A 21,717-nucleotide genomic window follows, 5' to 3' on the forward strand; every position below is an offset into this window, starting at 1 on the left:
GGCAGGCAGACAGGAGGTAAAAGGTAGTCAACTTTATTCTTCTTAAACCACAAAATAGAGTCTTTGGTTGTACAAACGTCACTAGTTACAGTCTTGCCAACAGGTCCCAACTGGGGAGGGGCCTCTTTAAAATGCTAACACCCAGGTTAAAAGACTCGGGGCGGGGGCGGTGGTGCTGCGGGCAGGGCCCCCACCCGAGTCAGGGGAGGTACCCAGGACCTCTAGGAGGGCACTGGGCCCAGGCCGCGGCGCCCTGGCCGGATCGGGCGGCGGCTGCTGCACAGCGTCACCTCCTCGGGGCCAGGCGAGGGCCTGCCCAGGAGCACCACGGCCACCTCTCCGTCCTCCTCCTGCAGGCCTGGTGGGCAGAGGCAGGGCAGTGAGCCGACAGGGGGTGGGGTGGCCTGGGGGCACCCCCGGGCCTCACCTGTCACTTACCAGGGCCAGGAGACGGTTCCAAGGACCTCAGCTCCTCAGCAAAATCTGGGGACTGTGATGGGGAGAAGGGTTGGGTCAGGACTGCAGCCAGGGGCTGCCTGCAACCACCCCTGAGAGCCGGGGTGGGGGTCCCCGCGCCCACGGAACAGGACTGGAGACAGGCAGAGAGGGCGGGACAGGCCTGGTGCAAAGGCGGCAGGAGCCCATGCGGCTGTCCCGCGGAAGGGCCTGTACCTGCAGGTCATAGACAGGTCTGGAAGAAGGGAGGGCTGCAAACACCCTGTAGTCAAACTTCCTCCCAGACAAGGCCTTGAAAGGACAGCGTGAGGGAGAAAGGCAGAGAGCGTGAAAAGGGTGAGGGGAGAGGCAGAGTCTGGGGAGGGGGATACGGGACAGGCATCGACTGCTGACTCCTCACCAGGCGTCCAGGAGAGGTGCTGGTCTGGGGGCCGAGGTCTGGGTGGGGGGGGGGGGGACAAGAAGTGGGTGTTGGGGGAGGTGTGGGCTGCAGGGCAGGCCCGCCGCCTCCCCTACCGGGACACAGACCTTCCAACGGGGTGGGTGACGGGGTGGGCGCCGGTGAGGGGGCCTCCGCCAGCCGCTCCAGGGGCCCGCGCCTGCCTCGGCCCTCCTGGGACTTGCTGAGGACCATCTGTGCACGGAGGGCATCCTGTTCCAGGGACTTCATCCTGAGAGCAAACGGGAGGCGGGGCTGGGCAGGCGGTGCGGTGGCCGCAGGCAGCGGGGGGCAGGGGAGGCCTCGCTGGGCCGCAGGGGCCTCACCTGGCCGCCCGCCACAGTGCGCGCTTCTCGGCCTCCAGGGCACGGCGCTCGGCAGGGGACAGAGCCCGATCGGGCGCAGGCAACTCGGGGCTCTGGACACGGAGTCGCTCCTGATGGCGCCGCTCCGCTTTGGCTGTGCGCACCGGGGCGCTGCCTCCCGGAGGCAGGGGGGACGAGGGTCCGAGCCTGGGACAGGAGGTGGGACAGGAGATGGTACAGGAGGGCCGGGTGGGTGGAGTGCTGGGGGTACAGGGGCACCCGGGGAGACGCTGGGTGTTGCCCCCTCACCCTGTGGTGGGGCCGGTCGGGGGCGGCAGCTCCTCTGGCTCATCGGGGGGTTCCCCATCCAGGTCCAGGGGGGGCCCGGTGCCCTCTGCCTCCCGCATCATCTGCGCCCTCTTCTGCTGCAGCTTCCGGGCTGGGGGGGTGAAGGGGGCGCGGGGGGGCGGGGCGACAGGTCAGGCCCTGGCCTGGCCCCAGCCCTCCCCGCTGCCCATCCGGCCGCTCACCTTCCTCCTCCTGCATCTTGCGCAGATCGTCGGCACCCACCAGGGACACGCGCTTGGGGGGCCCCTCGGCTTGGGGCAGCCGCACCTCCAGTTCAAAGTACTTTTGCCGCTCGCGGAAAGAGAGCTGCTCCGGGGAGGCCGCGGGCCCGGGTGTGGGGGACTGGGGAGAGTGGGTCCTGAGGCCCGGCCCCTCCGGCACGCGCCCCGCAAGCACATGCAGAGGAAGGGCGGGCCGCCCACCGCGTACCTGGGCGGGGGTGTCCTGCGGCGGGTGTGGGCCGGGCACGGCGGCAAAGGTCCTGTAGGCCTGCTTCACGTTGGTGGGCAGTGCGTCGGGGGAGGGCGGGGGAGGGGAGCTGAGGGGTGGGGCGCACGTGAGTCGTGCAGAGACAGCCATCATCAGCCACCAGCTGTCCCCACCAGCTGCCCGAGACGCCCGCACACTGGAGGTCAGAGCGCTCACAAAACGGGGATCACCTCTATCCCTGGGGGCCACAGAGTCCCCTGGCCAGGCCTCAGCCGCTTTTGTCAGCAGAGGGAGGGATCGGGGTTCAGGTAAGGGGGGCGGGGGGGAGTTGGTGCAGGAAAGAGACACGGAGCCAAGGTGAGTGGTCAGGTTGGGTACCCAGGGGCACGGGGCCGACACTTACCTGTCTGCCGTCTGCTGGGCAGGGGCAGAGGCCGGGAGCTGGCCTCTGAGTTGGCATTGCCAGTGCCCACCCCCCGCTGCCCTCTCAGGCAGCTGACCCAGGGAGCCTGAGTAGGGCCAAGCTGGCCCCCAGGGCCTCACAGACAAGAGGACAGGCAGAGGTGAGGCAGCTCTGACCCCGGGGGCCCCAGCGAGCCCTCACCCACACCACCAACCACCTCTGGCCAGGGAGGTGCCGGCAGGCTGTGCCCTCGCATTCCGAGTGGCAGCTGGGGGGAGGTGCTGTCCCCTCTGCCCCCCACCCACTAGGCACTCACCTGCTGGCAGCTGGGGGAGGGGGAGCAGGGAGCCTCGGCCATCTTCCCTCCGGCTGCTCCAGACAGGACCTGCAGGCGTCACGCTGGAGTGAGGGTCAGGCAGGGGTGGGGCCTCGCAGGGGGTGGGGCGCTTGGCAGAAGCTGGTCTTCGGCTCCTGACCTGACCCCAGTCCAGGGGGCACCCCCAGGTGGACATAAACACCTGTTTGGCCAGTGTGAAGGGTCCCCCCACAAAGGCCACAGCCTGGAGCCCCCCAGGATCCCCTCTGCACCCCACAATGCCAGGGGAACAGGAAGGAGGCTCTGACCATAGCGAGGCAGCTGTTCCGTGGGCAGCGCCCCCGGCTCCCCTCCCCGTGTTCTCTGAAGGGGCGTGAGCCAGGGAGGCCCGGACCCTCGCCTGCCACCCCGTGGCATAGTCCTCCTGGTCAGAGGACACGGGCCCCACCCCTGCCGTGGGGTTCCCGCTCTCAGCTGTTCACAGTTGAGGGAAGGTCTACAACCGAAGCCTCCGAGATGCCCCCCAGCACGACTCCCCGCCGCTCTCGGTCATGTTGGCGCCTCGGGCAGCCGCTGGGAGGGCTGCTCCCATCTCGTGGGGGAGGGCTGAGGACCCGACGTCCGTCCCGTCCAGCACAGCTGTCAGCAGCGGGCCACTTTCCTCCGGCCCGGCCTTCATCACGGCTGCTCAAAGCTGTCCTCCTCAATGGCGGACCCCCAGTGGCTCTGGAGGCCTCCAGCTGCCTCTGCCCGCCCCTCCCCAGCCCTCAGGCCAGGCTCAGGCTCTCCTCCGGTGGGTCTGAGGGGAGGGGGCTTCCTGGGATCCGGCCCCCAAGCCCCGCGTGCCTCTGCCTCAGGTGCCCCCGTGGGCCCTGCCTGGTCCCTGGGGTCTTGGGGGAGGAGGGGGGCTAAGGCAGGGGTGGGTCAGAGCCTAGAGGGCAGACGAGAGAGTGGGCCGGGCCGTGACCTGGACACTGACCCTCTGCGTGCTGCCAGCGCCGGGCGTGGTGGCCAGGGCGCGGTGGTCCAGCTTCAGGCCCTCCGGGCCCCGACCCTGGGGAGCAGAGTAGACAGTGGTGTGAAAGGCCGTGTCTGCACCTGAGTGTGGGACAGGTCGCCGCCAGGGGAAGCGGGGCCTGGCGGGCATCTGGGCCGCCGCCTACGGTCCACCCTGGCACCCTGCGGCGCCCCAGGCCCGAGTGTGAAGGGAAGCCTGGCGTACAGGGCAGGGACACCTGGACACTCACCACAGCTTCCAGTCCCCACTGTGGGGTCTGTCCTGGTAGCTCCTTCTCCTATGAGCAGAGAAGGCACTAGTCAGGGACCACCGGCCTCAGGCTCCGCGCCCACCCCTCCCCCCACCCCGCCCCCTGGGGCCGAACTGCAGGTGGTTCTGACCTTGCCAGAGCCCTCGGGGCTCAGCTCCCGGTCGACGGAGGAGATGCTCTCCAGGCTGTTCCGGCGGCCGATTCCTGCCGCGAAGGGGTTGGCAATGACACCCGGGGACGCCTAAGGAGAGACGTGGGCTAAGGGCGGGACCCCCGGTCTCGGGGTCCCCTCCGCAGGTAGGCTGAACCTGCCAGCGACCCATGCGGCTGAGGCGGCCTCTGCGGCGGGCAGATCCGTGACTGGGTACCGCCGGCACCGCGGACGTTGTGCCGTCACGGCATCTGCCTCGGCACACGGACGCACATCACGAGCACCAGAGGCCATTCTGACACGTGGCAGGAGGCAGGGGAGGCTGACCGTGTACGCTCAGCCCGGGAAGCAGGTGACAACACCGAGATGGGGTGGGGATGGGGGGCACCGGGCAGGGGTGCCTGGCGGCACAAAGCCTCTTCCGACTCACAGGCTGCCTCTGGAACCTGCAGCGCGAGCGCCCAGAAAGCATTCTGAAACAAAGGACACAATGCAGGAGGAAGCCCGGCAGCTCGGGGTGTAAGGGGGGCGGGCACCGTCTCCTGCCAGGTACCGGCCGGCAGAGCAGTGGGAGGAAGGAGGGTAAGAGCGTACGGTCTGTCCCCAAACTGTGCTTTAACCGTGAGCCCCGGGGGTGAACACAGGTGGGCGGAAACACGGGAAGGGCTCACTCCAACCCCACGAGAGACAAGAGGGGGAACTCAGCCGTGAGCAGCAGCAGCAACCGGAGGGGCGGCACGGGAGGCACGGAGACTCCCCTCGGTGTGAACGGCTCCCGCTGACGGGGGCGGCCGTCGGTGTGGGCCAAAACACCTATCGGGCTGCGGCCGACACTCAGAAAGCCGGAGTGAAGGGGTGAGCGAGGGGAGGGCAGAGAGGTGCCAGCCACATGGAGAGCGAGGACAGGGGGTGCCCACAGCAGAGAAGAGGGGCTCAAGGATGGAAACAGTGGACAGACAGGGACGCTGTCATGACGAACGGAGCCATCCATGAGGCAGGTATGACAACACGAACTGGGCGCCGGACAGGCAAGAGGCTCGAGGGGGAGAGTGGAGTCTGCTAGGAACGCGGGCTCGACAGAAACCCTGCAGCGGGAGACCCCCAACTGGGACTGAGATTCTGACAACAGTGGGAGATGCAACAGACGCTAAGGAGCCCACCTTCTCAACTTCTGGAACACGGCAGTCAGAAGGCCGCAGGCGGGCCTGAGAGAGGCGGGGCCCTCAGACCAGGGAGCACAGTCGCGCACGGGGACTGAGCGGAAAGCACAAGCGGCAAGGCGGCCGGGTCCCTCGTGGCAGAGGAGGCCACGTACACAGGGAGGGGCCGGCCTGGGAGGCCACTGGGATGGCGGACGACGACGTGAACTCCTGCTTTTCCACAGTCAGAGACACAAACGTCAACACGCACCCACTCGTGGAAGAGCCCGTCCGCCGAGAGGCGCTGAGGCCACGAGCACACCTGGGGCCCAGATCTTGGCTTCTAAATACCACTTTCTACTAAAAGGAACGAGCACTCCTTGGAGAAATGTGCCGCAGAGTCGGGCGGGAGAACGGGAGATGAGCCCAGAGTGACCCGTTGTGCCGGAAACTAGGTTGCTCAAAGGATCGTGGGCCAGCTTAGAGGGGCTGGCGGGAAGCCCCTTCCATCGGCCAAGTCCAGGGCTACCGGAGCATGAAAGCAGCGGCCATGGCGACAAACCATCACCCGCGAAACAACGTGGAGGCCAGTGAGTCTGCGATCGGGGCAGGCGGGGGAGTATCTAACTGCAGAGAAGGGGGAGCCCCTCCTGGCAGCACAAGGCCGACCGACAAACGCGGGAGGAGCAAGTTCAGAATGTCATCACTGGCAACGACCGCGACACTGACGCCAGAGACACCTGCAGGCGCTAGAGTTGGCGGCGGACACGGGACGAGTGACGGACATTCAGACACTCTCAACGTCCCCCCACACGATACTGATTTCAAAGGGAAAAGAGTCATTTGCAGTGAGGACACCTGCGGACAGCACTGTGGAGACCGCGGGTGACGGGCCAGACCGCCATCTGTGCGCCCTGCCAGGAGGCTCTGGGGGGACAGGGGTCAGCCTGCGGGGAGCGGCCACGGGCCACGCTGCACAAGGTCAGGGTCGGGGAGACTGCAGAGACGCGGCCACCAGGCTCCCACCCGCGCACTCCCGCACTGAGCCCTCCGCGACGAGAGACGCCGGGGACCGTGGGGGAGGCGCACACACGGCCTCTGAGCGAGAGATTCTGTGGCCTGTTCTCGCTTTTTTTCCAAATTTAAAATCATTTTATGTATTTGCGCATATTTTTCAAAAAGAAATCATGGCAGACTGACCCCAGACTGACACACCTGGTGGCCTGCAGGGACAGAAGTCCGACTCCTCAAAGTGCTGTTTGTAGTTTTGGCTTTGGGACCACGTAAAGACTCACACTAGCACAAAAGAGCGGTTTAAAACCATCCCTAAAAACCGAGAATGAGGAAGCCCAGCTGCCTACCAGGCTGGCGGCGTAACAACACGACGAGTTACTCCAAGTCACTTAGAACACAGTATTGGGGGGCGCCTGGGTGGCGCAGTCGGTTAAGCGTCCGACTTCAGCCAGGTCACGATCTCGCGGTCCGTGAGTTCGAGCCCCGCGTCGGGCTCTGGGCTGATGGCTCAGAGCCTGGAGCCTGTTTCTGATTCTGTGTTTCCCTCTCTCTCTGCCCCTCCCCCGTTCATGCTCTGTCTCTCTCTGTCCCGAAAATAAATAAACGTTGAAAAAAAAAAAATTAAAAAAAAATAAAAAATAAAAAAAAAGAACACAGTATTGGGACCATATACCCTAGTAAGTAAATCTTTTTTTTTTTTTTTTTTTAATTTACTTTTGACAGAGAGAGAGAGAGAGAGAGACAGAGCATGAGCAGGGAAGGGGCAGAGAGGGAGAGAGACACAGAATCCGAAACACGCTCCAGGCTCTGAGCTGTCAGCACAGAGCCCGATGCAGGGCTGGAAATCACAGACCGCAAGATCGTGACCTGAGCCGAAGTCGGACGCTCAACCGACTGAGCCACGCAGGTGCCCCATAAATCTTAAGAACTTGGGGAAATCTTAACTTGCTCTCAACGACCTTGGTATTAACAGCTTCAGAACTATTGAACATAATAACAATAAAGTTTTGATAGAAAAGAGACACAAATATAAAATCAGAAGTAAAAACCCTGCAAACTTAATTATGAATCAAAAATAACAGTACAGTGGGACGCCTGGGTGGCTCAGTTAGGCATCTGATTCTTGGTTTCGGCTCAGAGCAGGATCTTATGGTTTGTGGGTTCGAGCCCCATGTTGGGCTCTGTGCTGACAGTGCAGAGCCTGCTTGGGATTCTCTCTCTCTGTCCCTCCCCTATGCTTGCTCTCTATCTCAAAATAAGTAAGTAAACGTCAAAAAAAAAAAAACAAAAAACAGTGCAGTGACATCTGGCTGACTAATCAATGGAACATGTGACTCTCGATCTCAGGGTCACGAGTTCAAGCCCCATGTTCGGTGTGGAGCCTACATAAAAAAATAAAGAACAGTACAAACTCATGGCTTTCCTCTTTCTAGAAACATCCACATCCTGGGCCGCACGTGCTGCAGAGGCTGGGAAGCAATGAGCCCAGCACCATGAGTGCCACAGGCCAGTACAGGGCGGGGCGGCGGGGGGGGGGGGGGTGGTGCCGAAGCGCCACTCGTGGCTGAGAGGTGCCAGGGTCCTCTCAGAAATGGCCGATTCCAGGGCCGGGGGAGGAAATACCTGGTCACTCAGGAGTGCAAGGAAGCTATCGAATGACAGGTGCCACACTAAACAGAAGCCACACGTCCAATGAGGGGACAGTGTGAGTGCAAAACACAATGGGTTCAAAAACATCAAGAACACACAGACCTGTGAATTCACAGTAACGCTAAAAACAAAAACAAAAAAGGGTTCGGTTGCTACCCTTGAAGCTTTCCAAGGCCCCAGCTTGTTATTTAAAACCCCGTCGGGACAACGGGAGGGACCCGGCGTGCGGTCTTGCCTGTCCCGGGCAGCGCCTTGTCTCGGGCCCCGCGGCCGGGAGGGGCTCTCTTCCTAGAGACACACGGAGGCGTGCGGGGGGAGCCCTCCCTCACGGCAGAGACTAAGGGAGCGCCGGAAAGGAAAGGTACCCTTGGCCAAAGCCGGAACGCTGGCCCCTGGGAAAGCCAGTAAGAGACACGCTGGCAAACGCGAGCCGGAGGGCAAGATAACAGCTGCTCCGTTAGGAAGGGACGCGACCGCACAGGGGAAGGGCCGTGGGCGCAGAGGGTGGGATGAAGGAGCCAGGTGGCCGTCCGTGTGGACGGGACGGTGGGCGTGTGCCGTGCCGTTCCCGCCGCCCGATCCTCCCTGGAAGCGGACGCTACACTACGCAGGCGAGGACACTGAGGCCGGGAAGCCAGTGCCTGCCCAAGGCTCCGCAGTAAGGAAGGGCTGTGCCCCGGGCTGCGCTGGAACGGAGGGAGCACTGGCCTCGCCGGTGGAGCCGGCTCCAGCAAGTTCTCATGAGCCCCGCCTCTAACGAGCTGCCAGGGGCGCTCGGGAGGAAGGCGGCCAGTGCACCAGCTGGCACTGAGACTGGTTTTCAGGACCCGAAAGGGTTCAGGGGACACTCGGCAAGCCCGGACCCTACGGGGCTCAGATGGGCTCTCACACGAGCCTGGGGTACAACACCGGGGGGGGGGGGGCAGCGAGGAGAGCATTCTGAGGGCCCTGCCCCGTGCCCTGGGGCACACAGAAGTACGTGCAGTCCACTTCTCACTGCTGGCACGGGGGCAAGGCCACCAGAGCGGACCAGAGGGGCCTGCCCAGGAAAGCGAGACCCGCATACGCCGCTCAGGACGCAGGACCTCCACGCAGAGAACAGTAAGCAAAAGCAGAGCGGTCCACGTGTGGGCTCGGAAAAAACACATTCTCGCGGTAGAAGAACTCCCGAGATCAAGGCTAATTCTCGAGTCCTAATCAACTTTTGTTACAGAACTTGACAGGTTTGTTTGGAACAGAAAACACAGAGAAACAGACTGAAGCTTTTCTAAAGTAGAAGCAAAAGGTGACGTGACCAATCAGGGATCCAAGGGCACCAGAAAGTGACCGCGTTTAGGACCACGTGCAGCAGCTCTGGACACACTGAGCTCTCACAAAGATGGCCCCAGGTCCTCAGACCCGTGGGGAGCGACAGGTGAGCAGTCCCCACTCCTGAGATGATGCATCGCCCACTCGGAAAACAATCCAGGGGGACTGCAGAGCTCTGTCTTTAAAAAGTTACATTAGTACAAGCAAGAAACACACAGCGACATTCTGACAATTCTTTGAAGCAAGGAAGATTTTCCTAAGCAAAACCCAAAATCCAAAGACACAAAGATCAGAAAACTTAATTGACAAAGAACTTAGGTTTCTAAAGCCTCAAAGAAATCACTCTTAAAAAGCAAAAGCGATAAAAACAATCGCGTCCCACATGACAAAAAGCTGACGCTCAAAACACGAAAGAGCACAGGTCGGTCTGCGAGGACAGACGGACGGTCCGAGTGCCCCCAGGCCTCCTTCCCGCACAAACGCCCCCCAAAGCACAGAGACGGGCTCCCGAGCCTGCTGGCCAGCATGCTGGAGGAAGGCGCAGACGTGGCGACCCGTGGAGGGACCACTAGGCACAGCCACGTGAAAGGGCTACCAGCAGAACCACGTGCCCGGACGGCAAAGCCAAGTGTGGGCACCCCCGTAACTCGGGGACACGGCAGCCCCACTCCCTCGGGGGTTTGAGCCCCTCACCACGTAGCTGTTCTTTTCTCTTCAACTAAAAGGCTTTCAAGTCAGCAAACTTGTAAACTTTTCTAAACACACACGGGAAACGCACAAAAGGTAAAGCCTTCTCTGGGACCATCCGGTCTAGACCTCAAGTCCTAAGAGAAACCCCTCCCAGAAGCCACCACCGGGGTTCCCGTGAAGGCAAAGGGAGGTGTGGGCGCGGGGCATCCGGTCTGGCCTGGAGTGCAGAGCGTGAGCACGGCCTCCCTTCCACGCAGCAGACGATACACAGAACCAGGGATGAGCCCCCACTGGCAGTGCAGGGACAGGGTGGCAGGGAGCCACCGTCCCCAGGATGCGCTGCAGACGGCCGGTCTGAGGGGGCTGCCCCATCCCCAGGCAGAGTAGGCAGCCACTGTGGCGAAGGGTCCTCAGAGGCCTGTTTGGGGCGCAGGCACAGCCGCGTCACCTTTTGCCTGGGGGCCCCGGGGAGAGCAGTGGAGAAGGTGGGAGAGGGTGAGACAGGGGACCCCCCAGAGCAGAGGGGAAGCCGGGCTCAGAGGCCAGACTCGTTCAGACCGAGGGCCCCGCACACGCCCCACGTGGCTTCCGCTCTGAGGTAGGTCCTGGGAAGCAAGGTCCCCCGAGGGGTCCCCACACGTGTCTGCAGGCAGAGTCCCGAGGGGCCCCAACCTCGCTGCGTGCGTGGCTCAAAGCGATGCTGTCGCGGCTCGTGGCCCTGCCCTGCAGATGCCGCCCACCCGAAGGCACCCGGCTTCTTCTAGGGCCCAATCGTGCCGTCAGTTCACACGCCCTGTCCCACCCGGGACCGCGGCCCCCTCCCACGTGGACTCACAGTGGCCGAGGGCTTCCCCAGGCCTAGAGATGGAAAGACCAGCTTTCCCAGCCCACACAGGGTCACTCCTCGCACGTCTAGGCTGCGCTGCAAACAGGACCCCGTCCTTGTGGCAGGGCGCCGACGGGGGTGGGCACTGACCTCGGCAGGGGCGGCAGCGTCGGTGTCGAAGCCGTCACAGACGAGCACGGTGAGGGTGTCGCCCACGCCGCGCAGCAGCCGCACGGCCTCGCCGTGTGTCAGGCCCAGCAAGCTCTGCTGGTTCACCTCCAGCAGCCGCAGCCCCACCCGCAGCCGGCCGTCACGCCCCGCTGCTCCCGTGGGGCTCACCTGCAGAGAGACCCGGACCTCGAGGTCTGCGATGGTTCCTCTTCCCCGAGGAACCCAGTGGGGCGGGGCCGGCCGAGGAGGGGCCCTCACCTTGGAAATGAAGATGCCCTCGTCTGTGGGGTCACAGGGGTTCCCCGCGTGGCCCTTGGCGCCCCCTCGGATGCTGATGCCCAGCTTCTCGCCGGGAGCTTTCTGGATACAGAGTTCCCGCATGCCCGGGGGTGGCGGGTCCCTCCTCACAAGCAAGACCAGCTCCAGGCAGGGCCGAAGCAGGGCACTGACCGCCTCCTGGTGCGTGGCCTCCCGAATGTCCTGCCCGTTCACTGCCAGGATGCGGTCCCCGACCCGGAGGCCGCTGCGTGCAGCCAGGCCCCGTGGGAGCACCTGTCAGTGGGGGTAGGGGTGAGGTCCGGTGGGCTGCAGGCCTTGCTGCCCCCTGCCTGGGCCGGGCCCTCCTAGCAGAGACACACGCGGGGCCCACTCTACCTTGGAGATGAATACGCCAGGCTCCTGGATGCCAAACGGGTGGCTGGAGTGATCAGAGCCCCCGACGATGCTGAGCCCCAGTGGGCCCCCCGCTCTCGGCAGGCAGATCTCCTGGGGATACCCGAGGGCGTGAGGAGCTGGTCGGAACGAGCCTGTTGGAGCAGCAAAGGGATGCTTCTCCAACCCGGAGGGTGTACGGGCCCAGGGTGGCTGCATGCAGACAGGTTGTTAGGGACGCTGGGCGGTGGCCCCGCCACGTCAGGACTGACAAAAAGACCGCGTGGGGAGGCGGCCAAGAAACGAAGGCCCAGGGGCGCCTGGGTGGCGCAGTCAGTTGAGCTTTCCACTTCTGCCAGGTCATGATCTCACGGTTTTTGAGTTCGAGCACCGAGTTAGACAGCTCAGAGCCTGGAGCCTGTTTCGGATTCTATGTCTCCCTCTCTCTGCCCCTCCCCAGCTCACGCTCCGTCCCTCTCAAGAATAAGCACCAAAAAAAAAATTTGTTTTTAAATAGAAAATGAAAAAAAGAAACGAATGCCCAGTGGCCTGGCACCAGAACGGAGAGGGCGGGGCGCTCCTCCCACCCGGTGTGAACCCTCTGGACGTGGAGGGGAGCAAGGGACAGGCGGGGAGAGGGCCGCGGTCTTACCTCCACTGGGTATGGCCCCTCCAAGGTGGCAGCCGGTAGGCTGGGGGCCAGCCGCAGCGGCCCAGACTCCCCAGGGGTGGCAGCGGCCACGGCGGTGCTGGCCACACTGGGAGGTGTGTGGGGGGGTGGCGGAGGGCTGGGGGGAAGGGGCCCTCCGGCCCCACGCTCCAGCAGCAGGGCGATGGTGGGGGAAGCGGCGGTCAGCAGAGAGACGGCGTGGTCGTGCCTGGCTTCGGTCATGTCCACCCCGTTGATCTGCAAGAGCGAGGCCCGTCAGGGAGCCCTGGGAGGTGCGTGGAGCAGATGTGGCGGTCAGCCGGCCCCACGATGCCCACTCACCGAGAGGACTCGGTCGCCGACCTGCAGAGTACCCGCCCGGTGGGCAGCGCCCCCCTCTGCGATGCGGGAAATGAAGATGCCCTGCAGGGGAAAGGAGAGCTGAGTGGCACGCGCACGACCCCGGCCCCGAACCCAGGCCCCGCCTCACCCCATCGCCCGCCTCACCCCATCACCCGCCTCACCCCATCACCCGCCTCACCCCATCCCCGGCCCGGTAAGGCGTGGAGCCTTTCCCGCCGGCGATGCTGAAGCCCAGCCCCTTCTCGCTGCGCACAAGGCAGGCCACGTGGCGCTGGCGGAGGGGCCCGGCGGGGTCCGGCTGGAGCAGGGGCAGGCGCAGGGCAGCTCCCCGCCATTCCCGAGGGCTGTAGTCGTCCTCCGGCCGCAGGGGCGTGACGGTGACCGCGTTCTCCGGTTCCACCATGCGCTCCCGCCACAGCCGCATCTGCACAGTGCTGCCGGCCCCCCGCAGCGCCTCCACGGCCTGGTGGTGTTCGGCACCGTGCAAGGCCACGCCGTTCACCTGCGGGGCGGGACACCGGTCAGGGCAGGGCCACGGCCGCGGGGAGACCCTGCACACGCTCCCCCCACAGACGGGAGACGGGAAAAAGAGCCAGCCCCGCGACTCGCACAAACCCGGGGTGAGGCCGCGGGTCGGCTGACGGACACGAGGGTGTCCTTCCTGCTGGCCCCCCACCCGTCCCTCAGCCCAGCGGCCCGACTGAAGACGCCCGGGGTCGCCGGCTGTCTGACGCCATCCCTCCTCCCTGACCCCAGCCTGGTCGGGCTCCCTCTCCTCCGCTCTCCCTGCCGTACTGGCCACAGCACACACTCCTCCACGGAGAGCTGCAGCGTGGTCTCAGCCCTGCCTGGGCGAACACCAGCCTGGCCCATAGCCTCCGTTCCCGGCCCCTTCTGGGCCCTGCAGAAAGGGCACGTTGCCCTCAGACCTTGCCCCGGTGTGTCCCCCAAGAGCTCCCGGATGCCCCTGCCCAGGCTCGGGAGCAGGAAACCAAGCCAGCGACCCAGCCTGCCAGAGATGTGACCACCTCCCCGACCAGCCTCCACCCCCGGCACGGCCAGTGCCCTGCACCACCCGGATTCCCTCCCTGACAGCAAGGGCTGTGTGCAGCCCGGGGGGGAGCCCTGACCCACCTCGAGGAGCTTGTCACCCACCCGGACTCCCGCCCGGGCTGCAGGGCCCTCCTCTGACACTCGAGAGATGAATATACCCTGGAGAAGAAGGAGAGGCTGAGCGGAGAGACAGGACGGAGGCCGCGGAGGGGGTCCCATGCTGTCCCGTCCCGTCGGGGGAGCAGCTGGGCAATGCCTGGAAACCCTGCACCAGGCTCGCAAAGATGCCCGAGGGCGCAGGGCAGTCATGGGCGCTGGGCTCACCGCCGGAAGTCCTGTGAGTCAGGGAGCTAGAAGGCCCAGGTCAATCTCTTGAGACGGTTTTCAATCCCAGACCCAACAGGGGTGACCCACGGAGGGAAAGCGGGATGCTGAGGAGAGCGTGGGCACCCGGCACTGCCTCCAACTAACCTGCCCGGCTCTGTCCCCAGTCAGCCATCAGGGCCGGGCACCCGGGGCCAGGGGTCCCTGAGGGTGAACAGGCACCAGAAGAAAGCACGCCGTGAGGTTGGAGAGTGCGGCGGAACGGCTTTCAAAACCACGAAAGACCTCGCAGAAAAAAGGCGGGGATGCAGGGAGAGGGGGCCTCGTGGGCCCTAGGTCCTCACCTCGTCATCCCCTTTGTAGGGCGTAGAACCCCTGCCACCAGCGATGCTGATACCCAGTCCCCCCGTCTGCCGCACGATGGTGAGCGTGAGCTGGAAACAGAACAGGCTGGCTGTCCGAGGGCCGCCTGGGGGCCTGCACGGCGACGGGCAGTGACAGAGCAGAGCACAGCCTGGACCGTGCCCCAGGCCCTGCCCCCACCCGTAGATACTGCCTCAAAGCTCCAGGGTCCCCACAGCTGGGAAGGCAGGGGACGCCCCAGCACCCCTGCTGACACCGGCTGCCTGCCCCAGGCCCGCACCCATCTCTGTCCGTCTGGGTCAGAGGGCCGGCTGGCCCCGGCACCGGGGAGGTGGGCGGGATCTGCCCAGGCGTGTGGGGGCAGGGGGGCGGGGGAGGGGGGCAAGAGGCGTGAGAGCTCACAGCCCGGGGAAGCAAGGCCAGCAGCCCGGGACACAGAGCACAGAGCAGAGCACAGAGCAGGTACAGACCTCTTCCTCCTCAATGCGTGCGGGCTCTATCAGCAGGTTATTGGCCTGGTCAAACGACACCCCCTGTTAGGACGGGACCAGCGAAGGCATGCAGGTGAGCCCCGACCCTGCCCTGCCACCGCCTTACCCGGCCCCGCAGAGAGCAGAAAAGAGAGGAAAGACCACACCAAGCTCCCGCAGCCCGAGCACCGGCCCGTCTCCCGGGGCACGCGGTCCCCTCCGCTCCAGACGCAGGGCTACCACTGCCACCGCCAAAACAACAAATGGGGCGGGATCAGCGGGTCGGGGGCCCCCAGGGCAGGCTGAGCCTGTGTCTGGCTGTCCCGGAGTACGGCCACCTAGGCCCCTCAGCTGCCACGGCATCACACCCGCTCTCCGCGCACAACCTCGACGTCAGATGCACGGAAGTGCTGTGGTGCTGACGTGTCCCCAGGGAGCAGGCAGGACCTTGTGCGGGCCCACGAGAGCCCCCTGAGGGCCAGGGAGAGGACTGGGGCGTGGGTCCACAGTGGGGCCGGCAGGGCCTCGGGACCCAAGTCCGAACCCAGCCCAGGAAGACCTCACGGTCAGCCGCCCTTGGGGAGGAGCCAAGAGCTGCCGTGAGTGCCCCGAGATACCAGTGTGGATGGAGGCCCGCCGAGGACCAGTGTAGACCCCGCAGGGGCCAGCAGAGCCTGGGTCGACCGGGTACGTGAGCTGAGACCCACCTTGATGGAGGGTGCGGAGACCAGGGCCGCCTCCTCCGCCGCCTCCTTCTCAGCCTCCTCTTCGTCCGGAGGAGCCTCCTCCTCCGCCTCGTCTTCCTCCTCTTCCTTCTCACCTTCCTCTTCGCCCCGAGGAGCCCAGGCTGTGTGGAGGCCGTTGTGCCAGCCCCCAGGCCCTGCCGGGCCCTCCCCGTCCGGCTGTGCTCCCTGCAGCAGGGCCACGACGGCCTCGGGCTGGGGCAGCTTGGAAATCTTGAAGTGCTTCTTATAGTGAGGCGTGTCCTTGCGGATAAGGCGCTGTCTCCCACCGGGCAGGGGCCAGGGCGCCTCCGGCTGCCCCTCCTCACTCTCGCCGTCTTCCCTCGGGGGCGGCAGCAGCGTGTCCTCTGCGAAGCGCACTGTGGGCTGCGTGAAGCCGGGCGTGAGGACGGCGGCGTGGTCTGCACGGACCCCCTGCCCGGACGCGGCTCCCGGACGCTGGGCAGCACGCCGCTGCAGACCTCCGCGGGGCAGAGGCCCGGCCTCACCTCCTCGTAAGTCTCCTCCGCAGGCTCCTCTGGGGTGCCCGGGCCGGCTTCCTGCTGGCTCGGCCCCTGCGTCTCGGTCAGCGGCCCATCGGGGTCACCCTGGGAGGCCGTGCCATCAGACGGCTGTGAGTCCTTGCTCAGGCCAGACTCGGTGCTCAGCCTCTTCTCCTGCGGCAGGGCCAGGCAGCTGGTCGGCCTGGGCGTTCTGCTGCCCCGACTGCAGAGCCCCCGGTGGGCTCACCCCCTGACGGGTAGGCAGAGCCCGTCCCAGCCCCCAGGGAAGCCACGCCACCATCAAGATGAACAGACGGCGTGCAAAGCCACAGATCCGTGGCGCAGCCCCTCGGGGGTCTTCCCGCAAGACACGAGATGGAGACCAGGCAGGTTCCAGAAGACCACCAGACCGACAACCGCCAGGCGCCCAGGCGTGAGCACGGTTCCGCACGTGAGCCGCGGCGGCTTCACAGAGCGGGTGGCCCGGCTCCACGCCCCTCCAGGCTTCAGATACCCTGCTGCACCCGAAGCGCCCCCAAGCTTTCCCCTACCCCAACGCCAGGAACCTCCAAACGAGCACCACCGGGCCCACCTGACTCAGGTCCCCGCGTGCCACGCCAAAGCCGGTCGTGCCCCTTCCGGCTGTGTGAGGACCCGAGGCAGGTCTGACCCGCTCGCCTCGCTCTCCGCCCCCTATACCGCCTCTGGTTCCTACCCGGCGCGTCTACACCACACGTCCCCCTGCACTCGCGCCAGCGGCCCTTGTGTGACTGGGCCCTGCTCCGCTGGAGAGCGTGGCGGACTTGGCCCTGGACCCCTGCCCCTCGGGCTCATCTCCTCCCAGCCCCCGCGCCCACCCCTAGGCACCCAAAGCCCTACACCCGTGATGGACAAGACACCCGGGGCCAGGGTCCCTTCTGTGCCAGGCGGGTTCCCATAGGCACCTCCTCCAAAGGCGAGGGTGGCCCAGACTCGGGCCTGCAGGCCAAGGCTTCGCCCCGACGTTCCTCGACACCCCTCTTCATCACCTTCAGCTCGCTGGGGTGAGGCGTGGCCCGACGTTGCAGGCCCTGCAGTGTGCAGGGGGGTGAGGGGGGGGGCGGGGAGGATGCGCCCCCTCCCCCCCGGGGCGCCCCCACCATACCCGCTTCTCAGCAGCAGCTTCCTCGGCGTCGTCGCCACAAGCGGGGACCTCCAGAAACTGGATGACGCTGACGCGACCGAGCGGGGCGTCGCTCCAGCTCTCCGAAGGGCTCCGCTGCCCCGGCTCCTCTGAAGGACGCGGTCGTCAAGGGGACGCCCGGCCCTGCCCCTCAGACACAGCCGCCCCGTGGCCCCGTGGCCGGTCACCTACCGAGGCTGGGTGGGGGCTGCTGCGGCAGCAGGTAGCAGGTGAGAACCTTTTCGCCGGTCTGGGCGTCGTCCTCCGTCTGGAACCGGAGCATAGGCTGTGCCTGGTTCTCAGCCAGCCATAGGGCCTTGAGGTTGAGGTGGGTGAGCGCAAACGGCAGACTCCGCAGCCTGGGGGCCGGGGGGGGGCGGGTGGCACGGGAGGTTCAGCGGGGGCCGGCAGGCTCGGCTGGCTCAGCGGGGGCCGGGCAGGGCGAGCGCTCACCGGTTTCCAGCCACGTCCAGCACGTGCAGCTCAGCCGTGTGGGCGAGCTCGGGCGGCAGGGCGGCCAGACGGTTGTCCCTCAAGGAAAGGACACTGAGAGCCACACAGCCTCCGATCTCGGGCGGCAGCACCTCCAGACGGTTGCGGTCCGCGTTGAGATTGGTCAGCTTGGTCAGCTTCCCCAGAGAGCGGGGCAGAGCCTGGTCGGGGCCGAGGGAGGGTCACAGGTTGGTGGGAAACCGTCCCGGTCCCCGGAAGGAGAAGAGGACCTTTCTGCGGGGTTCGGTCTGGCACCGCTCCCTGTCCCCCGCAGGGAACCGCTTCGAGCCGTAGCCTCCCATCCAAGCAGACCCCTGGGGCCTGCCACACGGCGCTCCTCTCTCCCCGCCTCAGTGTCCCCGGTCCCACCGGGCCGGGGCCTACCGTCAGCAGGTTCTCCGTGAGGATCAGCTCCGAGAGGTTCTCGCAGTCACCGATGGCCTCCGTCACCTCGCACAGACGGTTCTGGTCCACCTTCAGGATGGACAGCTGTTTCAGCTGACCTGGTATCGGGGAGACACGATGACACCGCTGTGTGGGGCAAGCCCCGCCTGGCTGCCCGTGCGGGGCACAGCTCAGAGCCCTGTCCTGCTGCAGACCCGGCCCCCATCACCCAACCCACCTGCCCTTGCAGCCCTTTGAGCTCCCTGCCCCGGAGCTGAACTGCCAGGCTCCCTCACCCGCTCACTGGGCCCATCCCCACCCCAGTTTAATTCCCCTTCTCGGGGGCGTCTCTCGGAGTCCAGGTAAGTAGAGTCAGAGCCCTCCCCGAAAGGGCCCTCCTCCAGGCCGGGGTTCCCCGCCAGCCACGCCCCCCCAGTGCCCCGGCCGGTGCTGACCGATGCCATCAGGGAGCCGCTGCAGCAGGTTCTGGGAGAGCAGCAAGTCCGTGAGCAGCAGCAGCCCGCCGAGCTCAGAGGGCAGCTCCTCCAGCCGGTTCTCCGACACGTCCAGGCACACCAGGCGCCGCAGGTTCCCGAGCTCCTGGAGGTGGGCGCAGGGGGTCAGGGAGCAGCTGAGCACGGGCCAGGGGGTGCCGCACCCTCACTCACCGGGGGCAGTGTGGACAACTGGTTCCGGTCCAGCCACAGCTCTCGAAGATTGGGCAGAGCCCCCAGGGTATCGGGCTGCGAAAACGGATGGGGACAGGACGACAGGGTCAGAGCGAGAACCTGAGGTCCCCGGCCCTGCCTCGCCCGAGACAGCCCCGCCCTCTCCGCACCAGCACTTCCAGCTCATTGCCTCCCAGATCCAGCTGTTCCAGCTTGACCAGGAAGGACAGGGACCTGCGGAACAAACAGCAGGTGTCGCCTCGACTGCGCGGCCTAAAGCCCCGAGGGCCTCGGCCCAGGCAGGCACCGGATGAGGACCCGAGCCCACTCACGCAGGCAAAGACTTGAGCAGGTTCTCCCGGAGCTCCAGGGTCACCAGGTTGGCGAGGCTGAAAGAGAGATCAAGGCGGGGCGTGACGGAAACAGAGAGATGGTGGGGACAAGTGGAGAGGCAGGGCTGAGCCGAGTTCCCCTGCCCTGGAGGGCACTCACTTGCCCACGTCCCCGGGCAGCGCCTGCAGGGACACGTCATTCAGGGCCAGGTGAGCCAGGCTGCGCAGCTGAGTGAAGCCTTCCGGGAGCCTGCGCCAGAGGAAGGGGGCCTCAGGTGTCCAGAACAGGGCTGCATAACCTCCCTCACCCGCTACTGCCCCCCACCCCTGCCGTGGCCATCACCCACCTAGACAAAGGGTTCCCACTGAAATCTGCAATCTCCAGGGCCTTGCAGAACTTGATGCTCTCGGGGATCTCCGGAATGTCTGTAGTAGGAGAGGGATCGGCATGGAGAGACACCCGTGGTCTCTGAGGACTCCGAGTCCTCCCTGCCTCCCCTAGGCTCCACCCCAGACCTGCCCTGGGCCCCGCACCGTTCCGGGACACGTCCAGCTCCACCAGCTGCATAAAGTTGGCCACCTCGGGGGGCAAGCGCTGGATCTCGTTGTCACTCAGGCCCAGCTTCCGCAAGTTCAGCAGACGAAAGAAGGGCTGTGGGCAGGGAGTGGGGTCAGGGGTGCCTGGACTCTAGCAGAGGGCCCCTCCAAGAGCAGACACGAATTCACAGCTCACAGATCCCATGGGCCCCTGCCTGCTGCAGGCCCCACAGAAACCCAGGGTCCTGCCACATCACCTCAGTCCGCAGCAGGAAAAGGACAGAAAAACGCACACCCCCGTCCCCCTAAGCTTCTAAGTTCCTTTTGAGACCTGGTCCCTTCTCGTCAACTCAGACACGTTCCCTGCCGCTCTCTTTCCAAAGCGTTCCAAGTCTTGGCTGGTGAGTACTCTCACGTCTAGCTGGGTGATTCTCCATTCCTCATCCTGTGTGCTCCCTTAAGGACTCCACATGCAACCTGAAAGCCCTCTTCCCCCCGTCCAGCGGCGAGTCCTCCAGGGCCCCTGCTGGCTCTGCTGCTGCACCCAACCGACCCGGCCCAGATCTGCGGCAAGGACTGGGCAGTCACGAAGAAAGGTGACAAAATCAGCAAGGTACCCCAAGTACAGTGGTTTCATGTACAAGGGGGCCGAAGACTCCTGGAGGTGGTGAGGGACAGAGCCCTCCCATCCAAGCCCAGAACAGGGTCACCACACCCTTTGTGGCACACGGCCCCAAGCACTGGGCCGCTTAGCAACCGGTCTCCAAAAAGGAAATCCTTTTATGACCTGCTTCCTTTAGTAACCTCTTCTCCAGAGCAGCCTTAGAAGGAAAGCAAGCTGACCGGGACGCACAACTGCAAGGAGAGGTAGACAGGCGGCAGACCTATCAGGGACAAGGACCTTGAGGACAGCTCCCCTACCTCGCCTCAGCCCCCAGGAGGAGAGCAGTCGGAGAACGCCGGGCTCCTCGCCTCCCGGGCAGTGTGAAAAAGTAGCCTTCACCTGCCAGACCAGGTTCGCCTACCCACCTCGACGGGCTCCATCCCATCCACCGCCCCCGTGCTTGCGCTCCCTTCGGCTCCTAGACTGTGGCTATCCCTGTCACCCCCAGGCAGGCACCCGAGGAGCACTGCCACCTGGCGCCAGCACCCGAGGTGGGTGAGGAGGGTGGGGTTGGCCAGTAAGAACCAGCAGGGCCAGCTGGAGGCTGCGGTGCCCCGCCCGGGGCCAGCGCCTGCTGACGAGCCCTGGGCGAGCGGGAGCCGCCGCGGGGCCGATCCCGCCGACCGGTGCCCACCGGTGCCCAGGGCCGGGCCGGGCGGCAGGTAGGTGCGGGCGGCCGCTCACCTTGGGCAGCTCGCGCAGCTGGTTGGCGTCGAGGAGCAGCTCCTCCAGGCTGCGGCTGTAGCGGTAGATCTCCTCCGGCACGGCCTGCAGCGAGCAGTGCCGCTTGTCCACCGACTCCACGTGCCGGTTGCAGCGCCACAGCGGGATGCACTTGAGCATGGTGCGGGCTGGCGGGCGCGCGGCGCGGGCTCAGGCGCGGGCTCGGGCGGCGGGCTCGGCCGGGGGGCGGGGCCCGGTCCGCATGAGCGCCGGGCCGGCCGGCCGGGCGGGGGAGGGGCGGGGCGGCGGCGGCGGCGGCGGCGGCGGCGGCGGTGCTGGGCCCGGGCCGCGCTCGGAACGCTCGGCCCGAGGCGGCCCGAGAGGGAAGGGGGTTGGGGGGGGCGCGCGGCCCGGCCGGCGCTCAGACTCTCAGGAGACGGCGGCGGCGGCCCCGCATCCCGCCCAGCCCGCTCGCCTGCCGCTGTGCCGCAGCCGGAACGGCCGCCGCTGCCCGCCGGACTGCCCCGCCGACAACCGCCGGCCGCCGCGCAGCCCGCCGGGAAGCCGAGGCCCGCCCTCGCCGCCCATCGCCGCCGGGAACTGCAACCCCCACAAGGCCCCGCGGTGTCGGCGCCTCCGAGAACCCGTAGCGGTCCCGCGCACAGCCTGTCGGGAAGCTCAGCTCCGGTGCCCGGGCGCGAAGCACGATGGGACTTGAAGTCCGCACAAGGACCGAGCTCCGCGACGCTGGCCGAAAGCTTCCGGAGGTTCCGCCCGGGCCCTTCCCTGGGATGGGTCCCGCGA

General features: G+C 65.8%; 1 protein-coding gene across 4 annotated transcripts; it reads right to left on the reverse strand.

Moving 5' to 3' along the window:
- Positions 1-17: 17 nt before the first annotated feature.
- On the reverse strand, positions 18-21,108 carry SCRIB (scribble planar cell polarity protein). 4 transcript variants are annotated; one of them, XM_047074290.1, is made up of 37 exons: positions 20,935-21,108; positions 19,584-19,701; positions 19,397-19,475; positions 19,210-19,299; positions 19,050-19,106; positions 18,888-18,951; positions 18,718-18,792; positions 18,505-18,649; positions 18,050-18,168; positions 17,627-17,826; positions 17,366-17,532; positions 17,156-17,283; positions 16,956-17,081; positions 16,018-16,185; positions 15,494-15,895; positions 14,787-14,849; positions 14,298-14,387; positions 13,711-13,788; positions 12,755-13,078; positions 12,556-12,636; positions 12,217-12,471; positions 11,568-11,678; positions 11,172-11,465; positions 10,893-11,081; positions 4,095-4,205; positions 3,944-3,991; positions 3,676-3,750; positions 2,686-2,765; positions 1,978-2,086; positions 1,731-1,890; positions 1,510-1,639; positions 1,222-1,407; positions 985-1,127; positions 857-894; positions 673-747; positions 439-490; positions 18-358 (listed from the first exon to the last, which is right to left on the reverse strand). In XM_047074290.1, the coding sequence occupies exons 1-37, from the start codon at positions 21,091-21,093 to the stop codon at positions 222-224; spliced, it is 4,926 nt and encodes a 1,641-aa protein (XP_046930246.1). In that variant the 5' UTR covers positions 21,094-21,108; the 3' UTR covers positions 18-221. The 4 variants fall into 4 exon arrangements, with proteins under 4 accessions (XP_046930246.1, XP_046930245.1, XP_046930244.1 ...); XM_047074289.1 differs by lacking the exons at positions 18-358; positions 439-490; positions 673-747; ... (2 more) ...; positions 1,222-1,407; positions 1,510-1,639 and having other exon boundaries at positions 1,737-1,890; positions 2,697-2,765; XM_047074288.1 differs by lacking the exons at positions 18-358; positions 439-490; positions 673-747; ... (2 more) ...; positions 1,222-1,407; positions 1,510-1,639 and having other exon boundaries at positions 1,737-2,086; positions 2,697-2,765; positions 14,787-14,831.
- Between the last annotated feature and the right edge of the window lie 609 nt (positions 21,109-21,717).

Source organism: Lynx rufus, unplaced genomic scaffold (assembly GCF_022079265.1).
Source record: "Lynx rufus isolate CCGP_SWC_20201006 ecotype Redwood Valley unplaced genomic scaffold, mLynRuf1.p SCAF_12, whole genome shotgun sequence".
Taxonomy (NCBI): domain Eukaryota; kingdom Metazoa; phylum Chordata; class Mammalia; order Carnivora; family Felidae; genus Lynx; species Lynx rufus.